Below are 16,182 nucleotides of genomic sequence, written 5' to 3'. Positions count from 1 at the left end.
AGGGATTCAATGCTGATTGGGCATGTGTGTGCACACACACCTGCACATGCACACACACACAATGTCCACCCTTATGTAACTTCAGGCTCAATAGCCATCTATACTCAAAAACCAAGGAGCTACTAACTGGAATTTTTAAACCCTGGGGTTATGAGTAATCACTCCTTTACTAGAATTCAGATTGTTCCCAACAGCTGGGTTTTTCCTGTGGCTGAAATCTACCTCATGGAAAGGCAGAAACAAAGGAGGAAAGAAGAAGCTATTCTCTCAAAATTCCCTGACTGAGGCTCAAGATCTCACTGGAGAGGATGGCTGTGCCTTGGAGTCTTTCAGGCCATCCTTCATCACCAGGCCTAGGGTTCGAGTGGGAAAGCAGAGAACCCCTCGGATTATTCCCCAGAGGCACTGTGGGTGAGCTGGAACTCTCTTTTTCCTCAGACTTGAAAAAAATAAAACTGATACTTTAGAGGCTGGTTTCCCCGTGTTTCTTCTTTACTGTTTTCTTTTGACTGAGTAGGTCTGAATTCTACAGAACTCAGGAGGAACAGACCCATTCTCAGATTTAAGGGACTGGGGTTCTGAAATTCAACTGGGCGTAGCCTTCAGCCTCTGCGACGCTTCCATATGCTGACTGAAAACCACTGATTATAGTAAGCGATTTCCCTTCTTCCAGATTTTGTTTCTACTGCCTGGAAATCAGTAAAATACAGACAGTCCATCCATGAAATTGCACTTTTGTCTTTGTGTTGCCTAGAGAATTCAGAACATAGCAGAGGGTGGGAAGGGACAGACTGGGATTTCAAAATGTGTAGATGCTGACAGGCATATGCAGAATAGATAAACAAGATTATACTGTATAGCACAGGGAAATATATACAAGATCTTGTGGTAGCTCACAACAAAAAATAATGTGACAATGAATATGTGTATGTTCATGTATAACTGAAAAATTGTGCTCTACACTGGAAACTGACACAACCTTGTAAACTGACTATAACTCAATAAAAAAAATGTAAAAAAAAAAAGAGCATAACAGTACAGCAAGACAAGTTTCATGACCTTGTGTCTCTACAGCTGTAGCTGTGAAACACTGAAGGTGGCTGATTTGATTTGATAAGCTGTGAGGCTATCTTATCCTGAAGGGTGGGTAAGCTCTGTACCCTCTTCACCAAAATGAGGAGCCATGCTCCACACAAAGATAACTGTTTTTAAAGGACTGCTTAATTTTTGTCACTGCCAGGGTAATTGCCTTCCCTGGATTCCTCCAAATTCCCCTGGTGGAGCAAATCTAGACTGGGTTTCTCAGTTGCAGCACTATTGAGATTTTGGTCTAGATAATTGTTTGACACGGAGGCTGTTCTATGCATTATGTGGTATTTGCAGCATCCGCAGCATCCTCAGCCTCTGCCCACTAGGTGCCAGTAGCACATCCTGTCCCCGGTCATGACAATTAAAAATGCTTCTAGATATCACGAGATATTCCTTGCTGGGCAAAATCTTCCCACTGATTGAGAACCACTAAATTAAGAACTGCTGGTCTAGAAACATCCTGGCCCTTTAGTCATCTTTGTGTAGACTAAACATACATCTACATACCAAGAAGCAAATTTATCAAAAACCATACTTTGAAAATGGTCATCTAGTCACTTAAGCATGGCTCACATCTGCCAATATTACCAAGGTTATATAAATATTTGAGCTCCCTGAGTAGCTTTTAAAAAATACTGATGCCCATATATCCGGAGGGAACTCTAATTCAAAAAGATATACGCTCCCCAATGTTCACAGCAGCACTATATACAATAGCCAAGACACAGACACAACCTAAATGTCCATCAACAGATGACTGGATTAAGAAGCTATTTCTATTTATATGGTATATTTATACAACGGAATACTACTCAGCCTCATAAAAGAATAAAATAATGCCATTTGCAGCAACACAATGGACCTAGAGATTGTCATTCTAAGTGAAGTAAGCCAGAAAGAGAAAGGAAAATACCATATGATATCACTCATCTAAATATAAAAAAGGAGAAAAAGAGGACACTAATAAACTCATCTACAAAACAGAAACAGACTTGTAGATATAGTAAACAATCTTATCATTACCAGGGGAGAGGGGGTGGCAAGGGATAAATTTGGGAGTTTGAGATTTGCAAATGTTAGCCACTATTTATAAAAATAAATTTAAAAAACAAGTTTCTTTCGTATAGCACACAGGAAACTGTATTCAATATCTTGTAATAACCTTTAATGAAAAAGAATATGACGATGAATGTATATATATATATATATATATATACACATGACTGGGGCATTGTGCTGTACACCAGAAATTGATGCATTGTAACTGACTGTACTTCAATTAAAAAAATACTGATGCCCAAACCCTACCCCAAACCCAAATGAAATCTGGGTAGAAATCTATAGAAATACCGACTTAGAGGCTATGGTTATATCCAGAAAGGATTTTGCGAAGAGTTCCACACAGCAGCCACAAGAGGGAGATGTAGCAATATAGTCCACCCTACTCAAGCATCCCCAGCACCACTTGCAACTGAAGGATGTGGATTTAGTCACAGAGTCGTTGAAACTGTGGCTGGATTCTCATCAGTTCACAGCCCTCACAAGCTGGAGGGAGAGCTGACCCCTCCCTTAGAGATAAGGAGGCCCAATGTAAATCGATGACAGACTCTAATCAAGGTTAACTACAGTAAGTTTAATTCACAAAAGACTTCTACACAATGCTTCATTCATTCAACAAATAGTTATTCAGTTCCTACTAAGTGTTAGAGGTTGTCATCCAGTGGGAGATACAAAGAACACAGGCAACTAAAATACTATGATAGGTAGACAACCACATGATCTACTGTGGTTACCCCTGGAAAGTAAAAGGAGATGCTATTAATAATTATACCAGGGCAATGGCTGGGCAAACCAGAATGTATAGTCACCCTAATGACAAAGTAAGGGATGTTCAGTAAGCACACAGAAGATGCACAAAACTCAAACTTCAAGAGTGAGAAGAGGAAGCTTATTTTCGTTAAAAAGTTTTAAGTAACAGTGGAAATGAAGGGCTCCTTCTCCTAAAATCCTATTGTGTTTAAGTCTCCTTTCTTCAATTATCTATGACATGACTCATGCCCCTTCTGTGCCTCTCCCACTGAACTGACGGCTCTCCTCTGAGCACAGTCTGGTTTGTCAATGCCTCTTAAAATTTGCTGCTTGAGATCAAACGCTGCTTCAGATGTGAAACATACTAATGCAGGCAAGAGCGGAACTGTTATCTCCCATTATATGAGCAATATACAGTCATTTTGGTTTTTTGGTTGGACTCAGGTCAACAGAATTGGATGAATACACTTAAACATATTCCTCAATTCATGATAAATAATCATCACTGGCCTATGTACCACACCTCTTTTATTCCTTTTTATTTTATTCTTATATTTTTCCTCTTCATACTACATCCTTGTTCTCTTTATGCTTCCCACCTCCATGTCCCCAAATAGACACATTCTCATCTGTCTAATGTGTGCCCTTTAGTCCATTATCCATACATTTATTTTTGTGTGTGTTTACTAGTCTAGATATATAAACCCAGAATTGTTTTCAAGTTACATATGTAGACCTCTCATTCTGCTTCTCAGTTTCATTTTGGTTTTGTTACTCAATATCGTGATTTTTAGATCTTTCCAAGTTGAAACATGTAGATTTACTTCAATTTTTAAAAATACTGTTCAGTATTACACCCTACAGACATGCTACATTTTTTTCATCTATTTCCTTCTTGATAGACATTGAAATTTTTCTAGCTGCTGAAGATGGTAACAATATATTCATATTTCAATGAGTTTTGCTTTTAACAGGAGGAAAGAAAATGAGATGGTATATGGGAGAAGAAATGAGGTCAGGATACTACACTTTGGGGGTTAGTTTATAAAGCATATTTGTTTGTTTACACTGCTGGCCAGTAATGAACTAGAAATTGGTGGTATATGATGGAGAGAGGAAAAAGAGTGAAGTCCAAAGAACAAGGAGGGAGACTGATCTTTCGCTCGGTGCCACCATATTGTCTCTTCTGGTAGACATATTTGTTTTTCTCTTCTTTGTTCTGCTTAATTTCCATGATTATTTGTCTTTTTGTTATTGTTGTTAGCATAGCCACATAAATAGAATAACATAGTAGAATAATTATTCCTGATACATAGTCATGGAATTTTCTTAGTTTTTGGCTGTATCTGTTTCTAATTCCAGGTTACTGGAATTTGTTAGAAGAATATATTTTAACTAATATTGATCTTATTGTTTTAAGTTAATTCCTTTATCCTCTCTTTAAATAATTTTTGAAAAAAATAGAACAGGAAAAAGAGTAAGAGAGAGGAATAAAGAGGAAGAGAAAAAGTTTTATTTAAAATTTATTTAAATTTAAAATTTATTTAAAATTTGAAACACTCCCTATGGATTATATGGATTATATGCTAATAAAGGACTCTGAACAAATAACTTAAGGAGGATGTGCACTTGAGAATTTGAGTGGTGGGGAGGGGCTTACTGTTCTCATGGTTTTTTCTCCAAATAACTGGAGAGAGCACTAATAAGCTTTAGTTGTTTCATGCTCTGTGTGATTAACAGTTAAACGCAACCAGCTATGTTTTTCAGGACCTCAAAATAGACTTTCATATATTGATATAAAGAAGTAATTAGCTCCTTTCATTTCAGCTTGCATTCTGAGAATATCAAAATTGTTGCAGAATTTATCCCCTCATCCACTGATATTTATCATGTTAGGTTACCCACAAGCTGCTGATGGTTTTTCAGGCTAGCTAGAAAAATAAAATCTATTAAATAAACAACCTCTAGGTTCATGGCCTTACACGCTAGGTAGCTGGGAGGATTTCATAAGAATGAAACACAGAAGTTTAAAATTTTTGGTTGGGGACATTCAAGATCCAACTACAAAGTGACCATTCTCACAATAATATCCACCTTTCAGCGGTCCATCCAGGCTTGGCTTGAAATCTTCTGTCTATTGTGGGATGCCTACCGTTGGTGGTGGTGGGGAATTCTTATGTTGAACTGAAGTCAGCTTTCCTGGAACAAGATCCATGGTGATGTATTCTGTCTCATGGAGACACTTTGACACCATCTAAACAGCAGCGTTTCAGATATCTGGCCATGGTTATTACGCTGTCCCACTCGCTGCCTTAGTCCCAGTCCCCTCACTAGGTTTTCTCTTTTTCAGACTAACCAACCCCAGTTCTTTCATCTGTTTCTCATATGGATGCTTTTAACATAGTTGTGGAAACAAACTTGGCCCTCGACAAATGATTATGTCTTTCTTATTGTTATCAGTGCCTGATGTTTCACCATCAGTTGCCCTCTGGTGGAGAATTTCCTGATCCTTAATGTTGTTCAAATGATGTGCTATTTACTACTCATTTCTCTCAGTGATGATAATATTATGAACTAACATTTATTGAAAGCTTACATGTGTCAAACACTTTGCCAAGTATTTACAGGCACTCTCATGGAATCCTCAAAACAAACTTAAGACATTATTGTGGTTTGTTTTTATTTTACAGATAAGGAAACCAAGCCTAGAATGGTTAAGAAACCTGATAGGGTAATATAGCCAAGGGGTGGGGACTGTAGTGGCCTGTATTTTCTCCCAGGCCTTCAACCATTTGTGTAACATTGTCGTCTTATAACTTTCCCCTTGTTTCTCATTTAAATTGTGGTATCCTTCTTTCACCCCCTTCTTGACAGCTTTTTTGTTGTTCTTAAACTCAAAGCTATGGTCATACAGGTAAGTGGATCTGGAGCCTCTTTATGCTACTTGATTACTACATTTATTTCTTTCGCAGAACCTAACCTTTGCTTACATTATTTGAAAAACTGCATATGCTCTTTGATTTCTCTTTTCATTATATGCAAAGTCAAAAATGATTCAACATTCCTTTCTTATGTAAACCCTTCTTTGTTCTAGTTGCATGGAATCACCTCTCCTGTTTTCCTCTGACCGCTTGAACAATTGTCTCTCAGTTTCCTTCTTTTCCAGTCATAGTTCTTTTCCACAGGGTTTTGTCCTTATGTTTTGTTTTTTCATCTACACTTTCTCTAGTGTAGAGAATTTCCAAACATAGAATTAAAGATAATCATAAATCAAGAATCAGCTACAACTGGAAGCTAAGAAAAGACTCTTGGAAAGTAAAGAATATTACCAAAATTTAAAACTCAAGCAAAAAGCTGAAAAGCACTATGCACAGGATTGAAATCCATGTTTGAAAGACATTCGATATAAAACAAAAAGACAAAGAGAAAACTGAGAGATGTTAATTCAGCCATTGGAGGATAGCTTCACATATTTTAATAGCAATTTCAGGAAGAAAAAGTAGAGAGGCCAGAAAAGAAGTAATAATCAAGGAAACAGAAGAAAATCCCCCTCTCCTGAAGAAAGGCTTGAATCATCAGACTGAAAATACAACCAGATGCCAGGCAGGGGTATATAAGGAAAACATACCTGGACACAACCTGGTAAAATCTAGGAATCCAAGGATAAAGAGAAAATCCTAAATGTTTCCAGACAGAGAAATTAAAGAACAAGAACAAAAACAGCATACTTCTCTTGAATGTAAATCTACATGCTTAAAAAAAAAAAAAAGGAGCGCATAGCCAACAAAGTTATTTACATAAGAGAACAAATGAAGACATTTGTAGATACTTATGGACTCAGAATGTATACTTCTCAAGTATACACTTTTAAAAATTTACTCAAGGGCACACGCTAGCAAAATAAAAAGTAGATTGAGAAAAACAAACAATCTGATTAAAAAGTGGGCAGAAGACATGAATAAACATTCTTCCAGAGAAGATATACAAATGACCAACTGGCACAAGAAAAGATGTTTGAATAGCTAATCATCAGAGAAATGTAAATCAAAACCACCATGAGATATCACTTCACACCTGTCAGAATGGCTATCATCAAAAAGAACACAAATAACAAATGCTGGCAAGGATGTGGAGAAAAGAGAACCCTTGTACACTGTTGGTTGGAATGTAAATTGGTGCAGCCACAGTGGAAAACAGTATGATGGTTTCTTGAAAAATTGAAATGGAACTAACATACGATCCAGCAATTCCACTCCTGGGTATATATTCGAAGAAAAAGAAAGCTTTGATTTGAAAAGATACATGCACCTCAATGTTCGTAACACATTATTTAGCCAAGATATGGAAGCAAACTAAGTGTCCATCAACAGATGAATGGATAAAGAAGATTATATATATATTCTGTTTTTATATATATATATAATCTTCTTTATATATATATATATAATCTTCACGTGTGTGTGTGTATATATATATATATATATATATATATATATATAAAATGGAATACTACTCAAGCATAAAAAAGGATGAAAATTTGCCATTTGCAACAGCATGCATGGATCCTGAAGTTATTATGCTAAGTGAAATAAGTCAGACAGAAAGATAAATACTGTATGTTGTCATTTATATGTGGAATATAAAAAATAAAACAAAGGAATCAATACAGCAAAACAGAAACAGATTCACATAGACAACAGACTGGTGGCTACCAGAAGAGAGAGGGAGGTGAGGAGAGATGGGATGTGGGTAGGGGATTCAGAAATACAAGTATGTAAAGCAGATAGGCTACAGGGATGTATTGTGCAACACAAGGAAATATAGTTATTATTCTATGGTGACTTTAAATGGAGTGTAATCTATAAAAATGTTGAGTTGCTGTGATATACACCTGAAACTAGTATGATGCCATAAATCAACTATACTTCAACTTAAATAATAGATTAAAATAAATATTTCCAAAAGGGAGAGAAGTTATGGAACTCAAGATATACTGGTGAGAAAAGAAAACAATAATAGTAAATTTCCAAACTGTTGACAGTAAAGTTGCTGATATAAGTATTCCTAGGAGGATTCATAAAACGGGAAATGGTTCCTTAAAGGAATAAAGAAATAAAACTCTAGCTTATTTCAACAAAATTAAGAGATTGAGAGAAATAAATGCTAATATTTCATCTTGCTGGGAGTTAGGGATATCAATACTGATTAATCCTTGTTACTGATAGAAAAATCTAGATTTGTATGTTTCCTAAAATGTTATGTGCGATTACTGATAGAACAGATTAGTTTCAAGATTTGGCTCAGTCTGTGAAGGCATTGTGACATATTGGTGGAAGAAAAAAAATGGCAATAGAAAAGCTGGTTTCTGGCCAACCAGTCTGTGGGTATGAGGCTAGGTACCTCCACTGCAAAGAAATAGAGGGAAACACTGCAGCGATTGGGTCAAGAGGCACACCACCATGAGAATGTTAACTGATCAAATTAATTGGAATGAAAAGAAACATGACTATCCTTCTGACAGACTTCACTTGTATTTCAAGCAAATTTTGCTTTATGAATGAAAATGCTATGTTGTTTGGTGCCTAAAGTTTTATGATCAGTATATCATTTAAGTAGATTGCATATACTTTTTATCCTTGTGCATTTTCTTATTCAAATCACACACTATAATGTGTTCATTGCACAAAGCTCACAATAAAAAAGAAATTTAGGAATTATGTTGGAGGTGTGGTGACACCCAGTGTCGACAATTTGAGATAAATTTGAGGACTTGGAATTACATGATACACCACCTATCATTTTCCAAAGAGAGGTGAAACCAGTTATTTGAAATGCCCAACAGTCATATCAAGAGCATGACATTTATGGATATTCAGTCAAATCTGCATACTTAAAACAAAAATTGTAAATAGTGTAAATTGAGTTTCAGGTACCCAAGTTGCTCTCTACTCAAGGGAGCACATGTAGGAGAATCCAAAAGTTCTTTGCTTAAATATGTGAATATAAACGTTTTTCATATATATATATCGAATAATTACTACACTCAAGATAATGAACACATCCATTGCCTCCAAAAGTTTTTTGTGTCCTTTGTGATCCCACTCATATGTCCACCCCCCACCAACCAGGTAACCATTGATCTGCTTTCTATCCCTATAGATAAGTTTGCATTTTCTAAACATTTTTTTTTTAGATTAGAAAAGAACTTTATTAGTTTACACTGCCATGGACAATAGTTGGCCACATAGCAAGAGGTGCCTGTGTGAGCCTGTAAACATTTTTATAACTGGAACTTAGAGTATATTTTGTGTCTGACTCCTTTCACTTGGCATAATTATGCTGTGATTCATCTATGTTGTCATATCTCAAGTGTATTAATGGTTCATTCCTTTTTGATACTGAGTAGTATTCTATTATATAACTATAACACAAAAATTTGTTTTTTCATTTACCTATTGATAGACATTTGGGTTATTTCCAGTTTTGGGCAATTACAAATAAAGTGATAATAAACTTTCATGTATAAGTCCTTGTACAGACGTATGCTTTCATATTCTTTAGTAAATATGTAGAAATGGAATAGCTGAATTCTATGGTAGGGATAGTTTGAATTTTTTAAGTAGTTGTCACTGTTTCCTAAAGTGGCTGTACCATTGTCTTAATTCCATTCAGGCTGCTGTAACAAAATATCATAAACTGAGCAGCTTATAAACAACAGAAATTTATTTCTCAGAGTTTTGGAGGCTGGGAAGTCCAAGATCAAGGTGCCAACAGGTTCTGTGTTTGGTGAGGGAAAATACCTGGTTCATAGATGGCTCATTTTGCTGTGTCCTCACACATAGAAGGGCAGAGGAAGCTCTCTGGAACCTCTTTTATACGGGCAGATTCTTTTCATGAGTGTTGCATCTTCATGATCAAGTCAATTTCTATAGCCCCCACCTCCTAATACCATCATATTAGGGATTAGGTTTCAATATATGAATTTTAGGAGGACACAAACATTAAGTTTATGGCAGCCATTTTACATACATACACACCAGCTGTGTATAAAAGTTCTAGTTTTTGCCAACATTTGGTGTGGTGAGTGTATTAGTCAAGGTTCTCCAGAGAAATCGAACCAGTAGGATTGCTACTGATATAACTAGAATGAGATTTATTATAAGAAATTGGCTCCTCTGATTATGGAAGCTGAAAAGTCCCACTATCTGCTGTCTGCAAGCTGGAGAACCAGGAAAGCTGGTGCTGTAAATTCCAGTCCTGAGTCTGAAGGCCTGAGAACCAAGAACACTGATGATGTAAATCCCAGAACAAGGGCAGAAGACCAATGTCTCAGATCATGCAGTCAGTCAGAGAGCCAGTTCAACCTTCCACTGCCTTTTTGTTCTATTGGCCCTCAATAGATTGGGTGATACCCACCCACTTTGGGGAAAACAACCCACTTTATTCAGTCCCCCTGTTCAAATCTTTATGTCTTCCAGAAACACTCTCACAACATACTCAGAAATAATGTGTAACCAGATATCTGGGCATCCCATGGCCCAGAAAAGCTGGCACATAAAATTAACCATCACAGTGGGTCTTTTTAATTTTAGCCATTTAATCTTGTTGTCAGCTTAGTTGTCAACCCTTTATCTTCTTTGGTGAAGTGTCTATTTAAACCTTTGCCCATTTATTTTGGGGGGTTGTTTGTTTTCTTAGTGTTGAGTTTTGAGAACTCTCTATATATTCTAGATACAAGTCGTTTATCAGATATGTAATTTGCAAAAATTTTCTCCCAGGCTGTGGCTTGTCTTTTCATTCTCTTAATGAAGTCTTTTGAAAATCAGAAGTTCTTGATTTTAATGAGGTCTAATTTGTCTATTTTGGTGCTGTGTCTGAGAAATCTTCATCTACCACAAGATTACAAATATTTGACAAATATTTTCTTTTATGTTTTCTCCCAGAAGTTTTGTAATTTTAAGTTTTACCTTTAGTTCACATTCTATTTTGAATGTAGTTTTTAAATATGGTACAAGTTATGAATCAAAGCTCTTTTTTGCTTTCTTTACATTCTTTTTCTTTCTTGTTCTTTTTTCTTTTCTTCCCTTATTTCTTTTTTCTTTTGCATATGGATATTCAATTGTTCTAAAACCATTTGTGCAAAAGTCTTTCTTTCTGTACTTTATAGCTTCTGTGCTTTCATCAAAACCCCTTTTTCCATGTATGTGTGAGTCTATTTCTGGACTCTCTTTCCTATTCCATTGATCTATTGTCTATCTTTAAGCTAATACAACATTATTCAATTCTAAATTTATAATTACTGAAATCAGGTAGTTGTAGCTCCCCAATTTTTATATTTTTCATAGTTGTCTTGCCTATTTAGGTTCTTTGCATTTCCCTTTTAAAATCAGCTCGTGCATTTCTATTAAAAATCTTGCTGAATATGAACAATTATACAACAACAAACTAGAGAACCTAGAAGAAATAGATAAATTTCTAGAAATATACAACCTACAAAGACTGAATCATGAAAAAATAGAAAGTCTGAACAGATCGATAATGAGTAAGGGGACTGAATTAATAATCAACAATATATCAACGTAGAAAACCGCAGGACCAAATGACTTCACTGGTGAATTCTTCCAAACATTTAAAGAAGAATTAATACCAATCTTTCTCAATCTTTTCCAAAAAATAGAAGAAGAGAGACTACTTCCAAACTCATTTTACAAAGCCAGTATTATTCTAAAACCAAACAAGGACACTACAAGAAAAGAAAATTAAAGGCCAATATCCCTGATGAACATAGGTGCAAAAATCCTCAACAAAATATTGGCAAACCAATTCAACAATACATTAAGAAGATCATACACCATGACCAGGTGGGATTTATCCCTGAAATCCAAGAATCATTTAACATCTGCAAATCAATCACACATTAATAGAGTGAAAAATAAAAAATAATATGATTATCTCACTAGATGCAAAAAAATTTGGAAAAAAATTTGATGTTAATTCATGATAAAAATTCTCAACAAACTGGACATATAGGGAATGTATTTTAACATTATAGAGGCCATATATGACAAGCCCAGAGGTAGTGTCATACTCAACAGTGAAGACCTGAAAGCTTTTCCTCTAAAATTAAGAACAAGACAAGGATGATCACTCTCACTACTTTTATTCAACATAGTACTTGATGTCCTAGACAGAGCAATTAGACAAGAAAAAGAAATAAAAGGCATCCCAATTGAAAAGGAAGAAGTAAAACTTTATTTGCAGATGGCATGATAGTATATATAGAAAACCCTAAAAACTCCACCAAAAGCCAGTTAAAACTAATTTTTAAAATTCAGTGAAGTTGCAAGGTACAAAACCAATATGCAAAAATTATTTGTATTTTATATGCACTAATAACAAAGTATCAGAAAGAGAAATTAAGAAAACAATCCCAAATACAATTGAATCAAAAAGGATAAAATACCTAGGAATAAATTTAATGAAGGAGGTGAAAAGTCTGTGCATAACAACTGTAAGACATTGATGAAAGAAAGTGAAGAAAACACAAATTAATGAAAATGTGTCCCATGCCCATAAATTAGAATAATGAATATTGTTAAAATGTCCATACTCCTCAATGAAAACTGCTATGAAAATTCCGATGGCATTTTCATAGAAACAGAAAAAAAAATACTAAAATTTATATGGAACCACAAAAGACTGAATAGCCAAAGCAATTTTGAGAAAGAAAAACAAATCTGGAGATATGACACTCCTGTTCTCAAACTATATTACAAAGCTACAGTAATCAAAATAGTACAATATTGGCATAAAAATAGACACATAGATTAATAGAACAAAGAGCCCAGAAATAAATTTTATAGCCAATTACTTTACGACAAAGGAGCCAAGAATGTACAACAGATAAAAAACAGTCCCTTCAATAGTGTTTGGAAAACTGTATATGTATTTTCAAAAGAATAAAACTGGACCCGTATTTTACACTATACACAAAAATCAACTCAAAAAGGATTAAAAATGTAAAACCTGAAACCATAAGACTCCTGGGAGAAAGCATGAACAGTAAGCTGCTTGACGTTAGTCTTGGCAATGATTTCTTGGATTTGACACCAAAAGCAAACATAGCAAAAGAGAAAATCAACAAGTCAGATTCATCAAACTAAAAACTGCACAGGAAAAGAAACCATCAACAAAATGCAAAGGTAACCTAAGTAACTGGAGAAGATATTTGCAGAATAAATATATGATAAAGGATTAGTATCTAAAATATATAAAAATTCATATAAATAAATAGCAAAAATACAAAAAAATCCAATTTAAAAATGAGCAGAGGAACTAAATAAACATTTATCCAAAAAAGACACAGATGGCCAACAGGTTCATGAAAAGTTACTGGTATTTTTCACAGTAAGAATCTTTGCCACAAGCAGTTTCCCTGCCCAGATAATTGGCCATAAGACAATTTGCCATAAAAGAAAATAACGAAAAATAAAATAAAAGACAGACACTAAAAAGGACATAATAAAGCATGAAAAATTAATGACAAGATTTTTAAAGATTTTATTGTGAAAAATAAAACAAAAAATATTTGAAAGCATTTTAAATATGTGTGGATTCCTGGTTATAGTTGTTTGGGGTATATCACAGAGAACGCAATGACACTTCCTTTCTCAAAGTCAACCACTAAGGATTGTTCAGTAAATGACTCCAGAGGCTCACACTGCCTAGGAATGAGCTAGCTGGCTGAGGATTCCTCTCAGTGGGCAAGGCTGTACATAATCTTACTTCCTCCAGATCTCAGGGCCTGTGTCTTCAGCTTTCCCTGCACTCCCCAAAGCAGCTAAGTCCAAACTGCTTGGCATCTGGACCCAAATATTTATTCTCATTAATAATGAAATTCACACTTCATATACATACAAGGCCTTTGTTATCCTAACAGGGATTGGGGGCCTCTACTAGAGAACAGTCCTGTGTTACATGTAGCTCAATTATAATTATATACATAATATATAATTTATATAATTATATATAACATAAGCATATGCTGTCTGATCACATACATATACTATTATCACATATAATTTTATAATGATTATATACGAATAACTATATGATTATATAATTCTATATAACATTAGTTTTTACCATTTATTAAGCTCCTATAGCATTAACACATCCTTCCTATTCCCTATTCCCTCCCACCTTTCACTTAATAATGCTAATTTACTCTTCAGATCTGGCTCAGCTTGGCTGTCAATTCCTTCAGGAAGTTTCCTTCAGGAAGCCTTCTCGACACTGTCCTAGCCTGTCCACTGCTCGTGCTACCCTCTCAGTTCCCCTTTTTTTCCCTTTTACAACACTTACCACACTATACTGCCTGTTAATTGTTGATTCCCCCCAACAAGAACATGAGCCCCAAGAAAGGAGGGAGACCAATTGCTTTGTTGCTGTTTATATTGCTAGTGCCCAGAATAGTGCCTGGCACATAGTAGGCATTCAATAAATATTTGTTGAATAAATAATTAATGCAAGGCACTTTCAACAACAGGAAAAACTAGCCTGTCTTACATCTGTTAGCTCACACTTCCTTTTTTAGATGTGACTATAAAAAGGAGCAAGAAAACTGAAAAGAAACTGGCTCCCTGTTGGAAGACTGCCATACACGTCCGAAGAAGATTGTACCCTGGAAGAAGATGGCGTGTCACCACCTGTGGATCTTACTCCTTAACCTACAAACCTGTGAGTTCTGATCCTTGCTGATCCCCACCTAGTTTTCTGCTAAGTTTTAGAAATTGCCCTTAAGGAAGACATTGAAGTGGCCTTTGGATCTGTTTTAACAGAAACACTCTGGGTCTCAAAAGAGATCCAAATGTCTGGGGAGAGACTTAAGATCTAAATAACTTTTTCATCTTTACAGTTTATTTATCTGAATTTTATCTGCACTCAGCCTCTAAAGGTCTGAGACAAACCCTTCTGTTCAGAAGAGTCAGCGTGTGATAGACTTGCCCAGAAAACCAACAAAAGAATAGATAAATCCAAAACCTGGGAAAACTTAAAAGCAATTTCTTTTCAGCATTAGAATGTGTTACATAGATTTTAAAAGAAATATGGCCTTTTTTAAAAAAAAATTCTTTTAGAAATATGCCCTTCTTAGTTATATTTCATTGCTCCAGCAGATTCGAGTGATGGGTGACTATAATCCGCACTGTAAAAACTTAATCTCTATAAGCTCACTTTATTTTCTTAAAAAAAAAAAAATCTTTTTAATGGAGGTACTGGGGATTGAAGCGAGGACTTCACTCCTTTTATTTTCAAAGCATATTCAGAGCTCTTACTCTGTTTCTGTCCTCCAAAAACTCTAAGATAATTGGATTATTAAAGTAATTGAGATTAATATCCCTGTTTTACAAATAAGTTAGTTCTCGAAAAAGAAACGAACTAAAAATTCTGTTTTTCTTACTTACGGCTTTAAAGTATAAAGGGCAGATGAATATTGGTGGTTGTTTGTTAGGACAAAGAAACTCTGTAACATTAACATAGCTCTGGGATTGTTTCATCGTTGCATATATCATCTCATTGAATCCAAACAACTGCCTTGTTTATATAAAAACTGACTCAGTTTGGCATTGCTAAATCTACTTACAGTATCTCTCACCAACCCAGGAAATGTAAATTCTTCCCCTGAGTTAGAACACAGGATCTAGTGGGTTAGAATTTCCTGAAAAGGAAGTATCAGTGGGCCTTGGTCTCTCTGGTTCCTTTGATCATTTAGAGCGCAGTTCCTTTAAGGTGAGCTTCATGGAGATTGCAGCCACTAGGCACACCAAGTTTTTGGAGCCCATGCTAGTCACCCTGACACACAAGTAGAAAATGCAAGTAGATGGCGAAAAAGCTGGATAGAACCTAAATGGAAATCTAGGGATGTCCCCAATATTCCAAAGAAGGGCTGGACAGGGTGGTATTTGATACCACTAATTTACAAAGCATTCTACAATTTTTATGCCTATGTTCTTATGTGAGACATACTAAAATCATTGAAATAAGAAGCAAGATAGATTTTATTAATCCCATCATGTAAAATAGACTAAGATTCAGGTTAAACAATTCACCTGGAATTTCACAACCTGAAATTGGTAGAACTGGAAATGGACATTTGTTCTTCTAATCCCAAGGCTATAGCTCTTTCTGCTCCACTCTTTTCTGACCTCTTCAGTCACTCAGTTTTAAAGTACTTGATGCTCTTCAAAGGGCTAACACGTGCTAAGGTAAAAGGTAGCACTAAGA

General features: G+C 35.4%; 1 protein-coding gene across 3 annotated transcripts in view; it reads left to right on the top strand.

Annotated features, from left to right (window-relative positions):
• Positions 1–14,341: 14,341 nt before the first annotated feature.
• Positions 14,342–16,182, top strand: part of CD84 (CD84 molecule) — a 36,379-nt gene continuing 34,538 nt past the window's right edge. The window contains exon 1 of one of the 3 annotated variants that reach the window (XM_064477899.1): positions 14,342–14,637. In XM_064477899.1, coding sequence (XP_064333969.1) covers positions 14,592–14,637 — 46 coding nt within the window. In that variant the 5' untranslated portion in view covers positions 14,342–14,591. The remainder of the gene's footprint in view (positions 14,638–16,182) is intronic. The other 2 variants (XM_064477900.1, XM_010993090.3) reach the window with 2 other exon arrangements.

This window comes from Camelus dromedarius, chromosome 23 (genome assembly GCF_036321535.1).
Source record: "Camelus dromedarius isolate mCamDro1 chromosome 23, mCamDro1.pat, whole genome shotgun sequence".
NCBI classification, from domain to species: Eukaryota; Metazoa; Chordata; class Mammalia; order Artiodactyla; family Camelidae; genus Camelus; species Camelus dromedarius.
The sequence above is the reverse complement of the archived record's forward strand: the minus strand, read 5'-3'. Positions and strand labels throughout refer to the sequence as shown.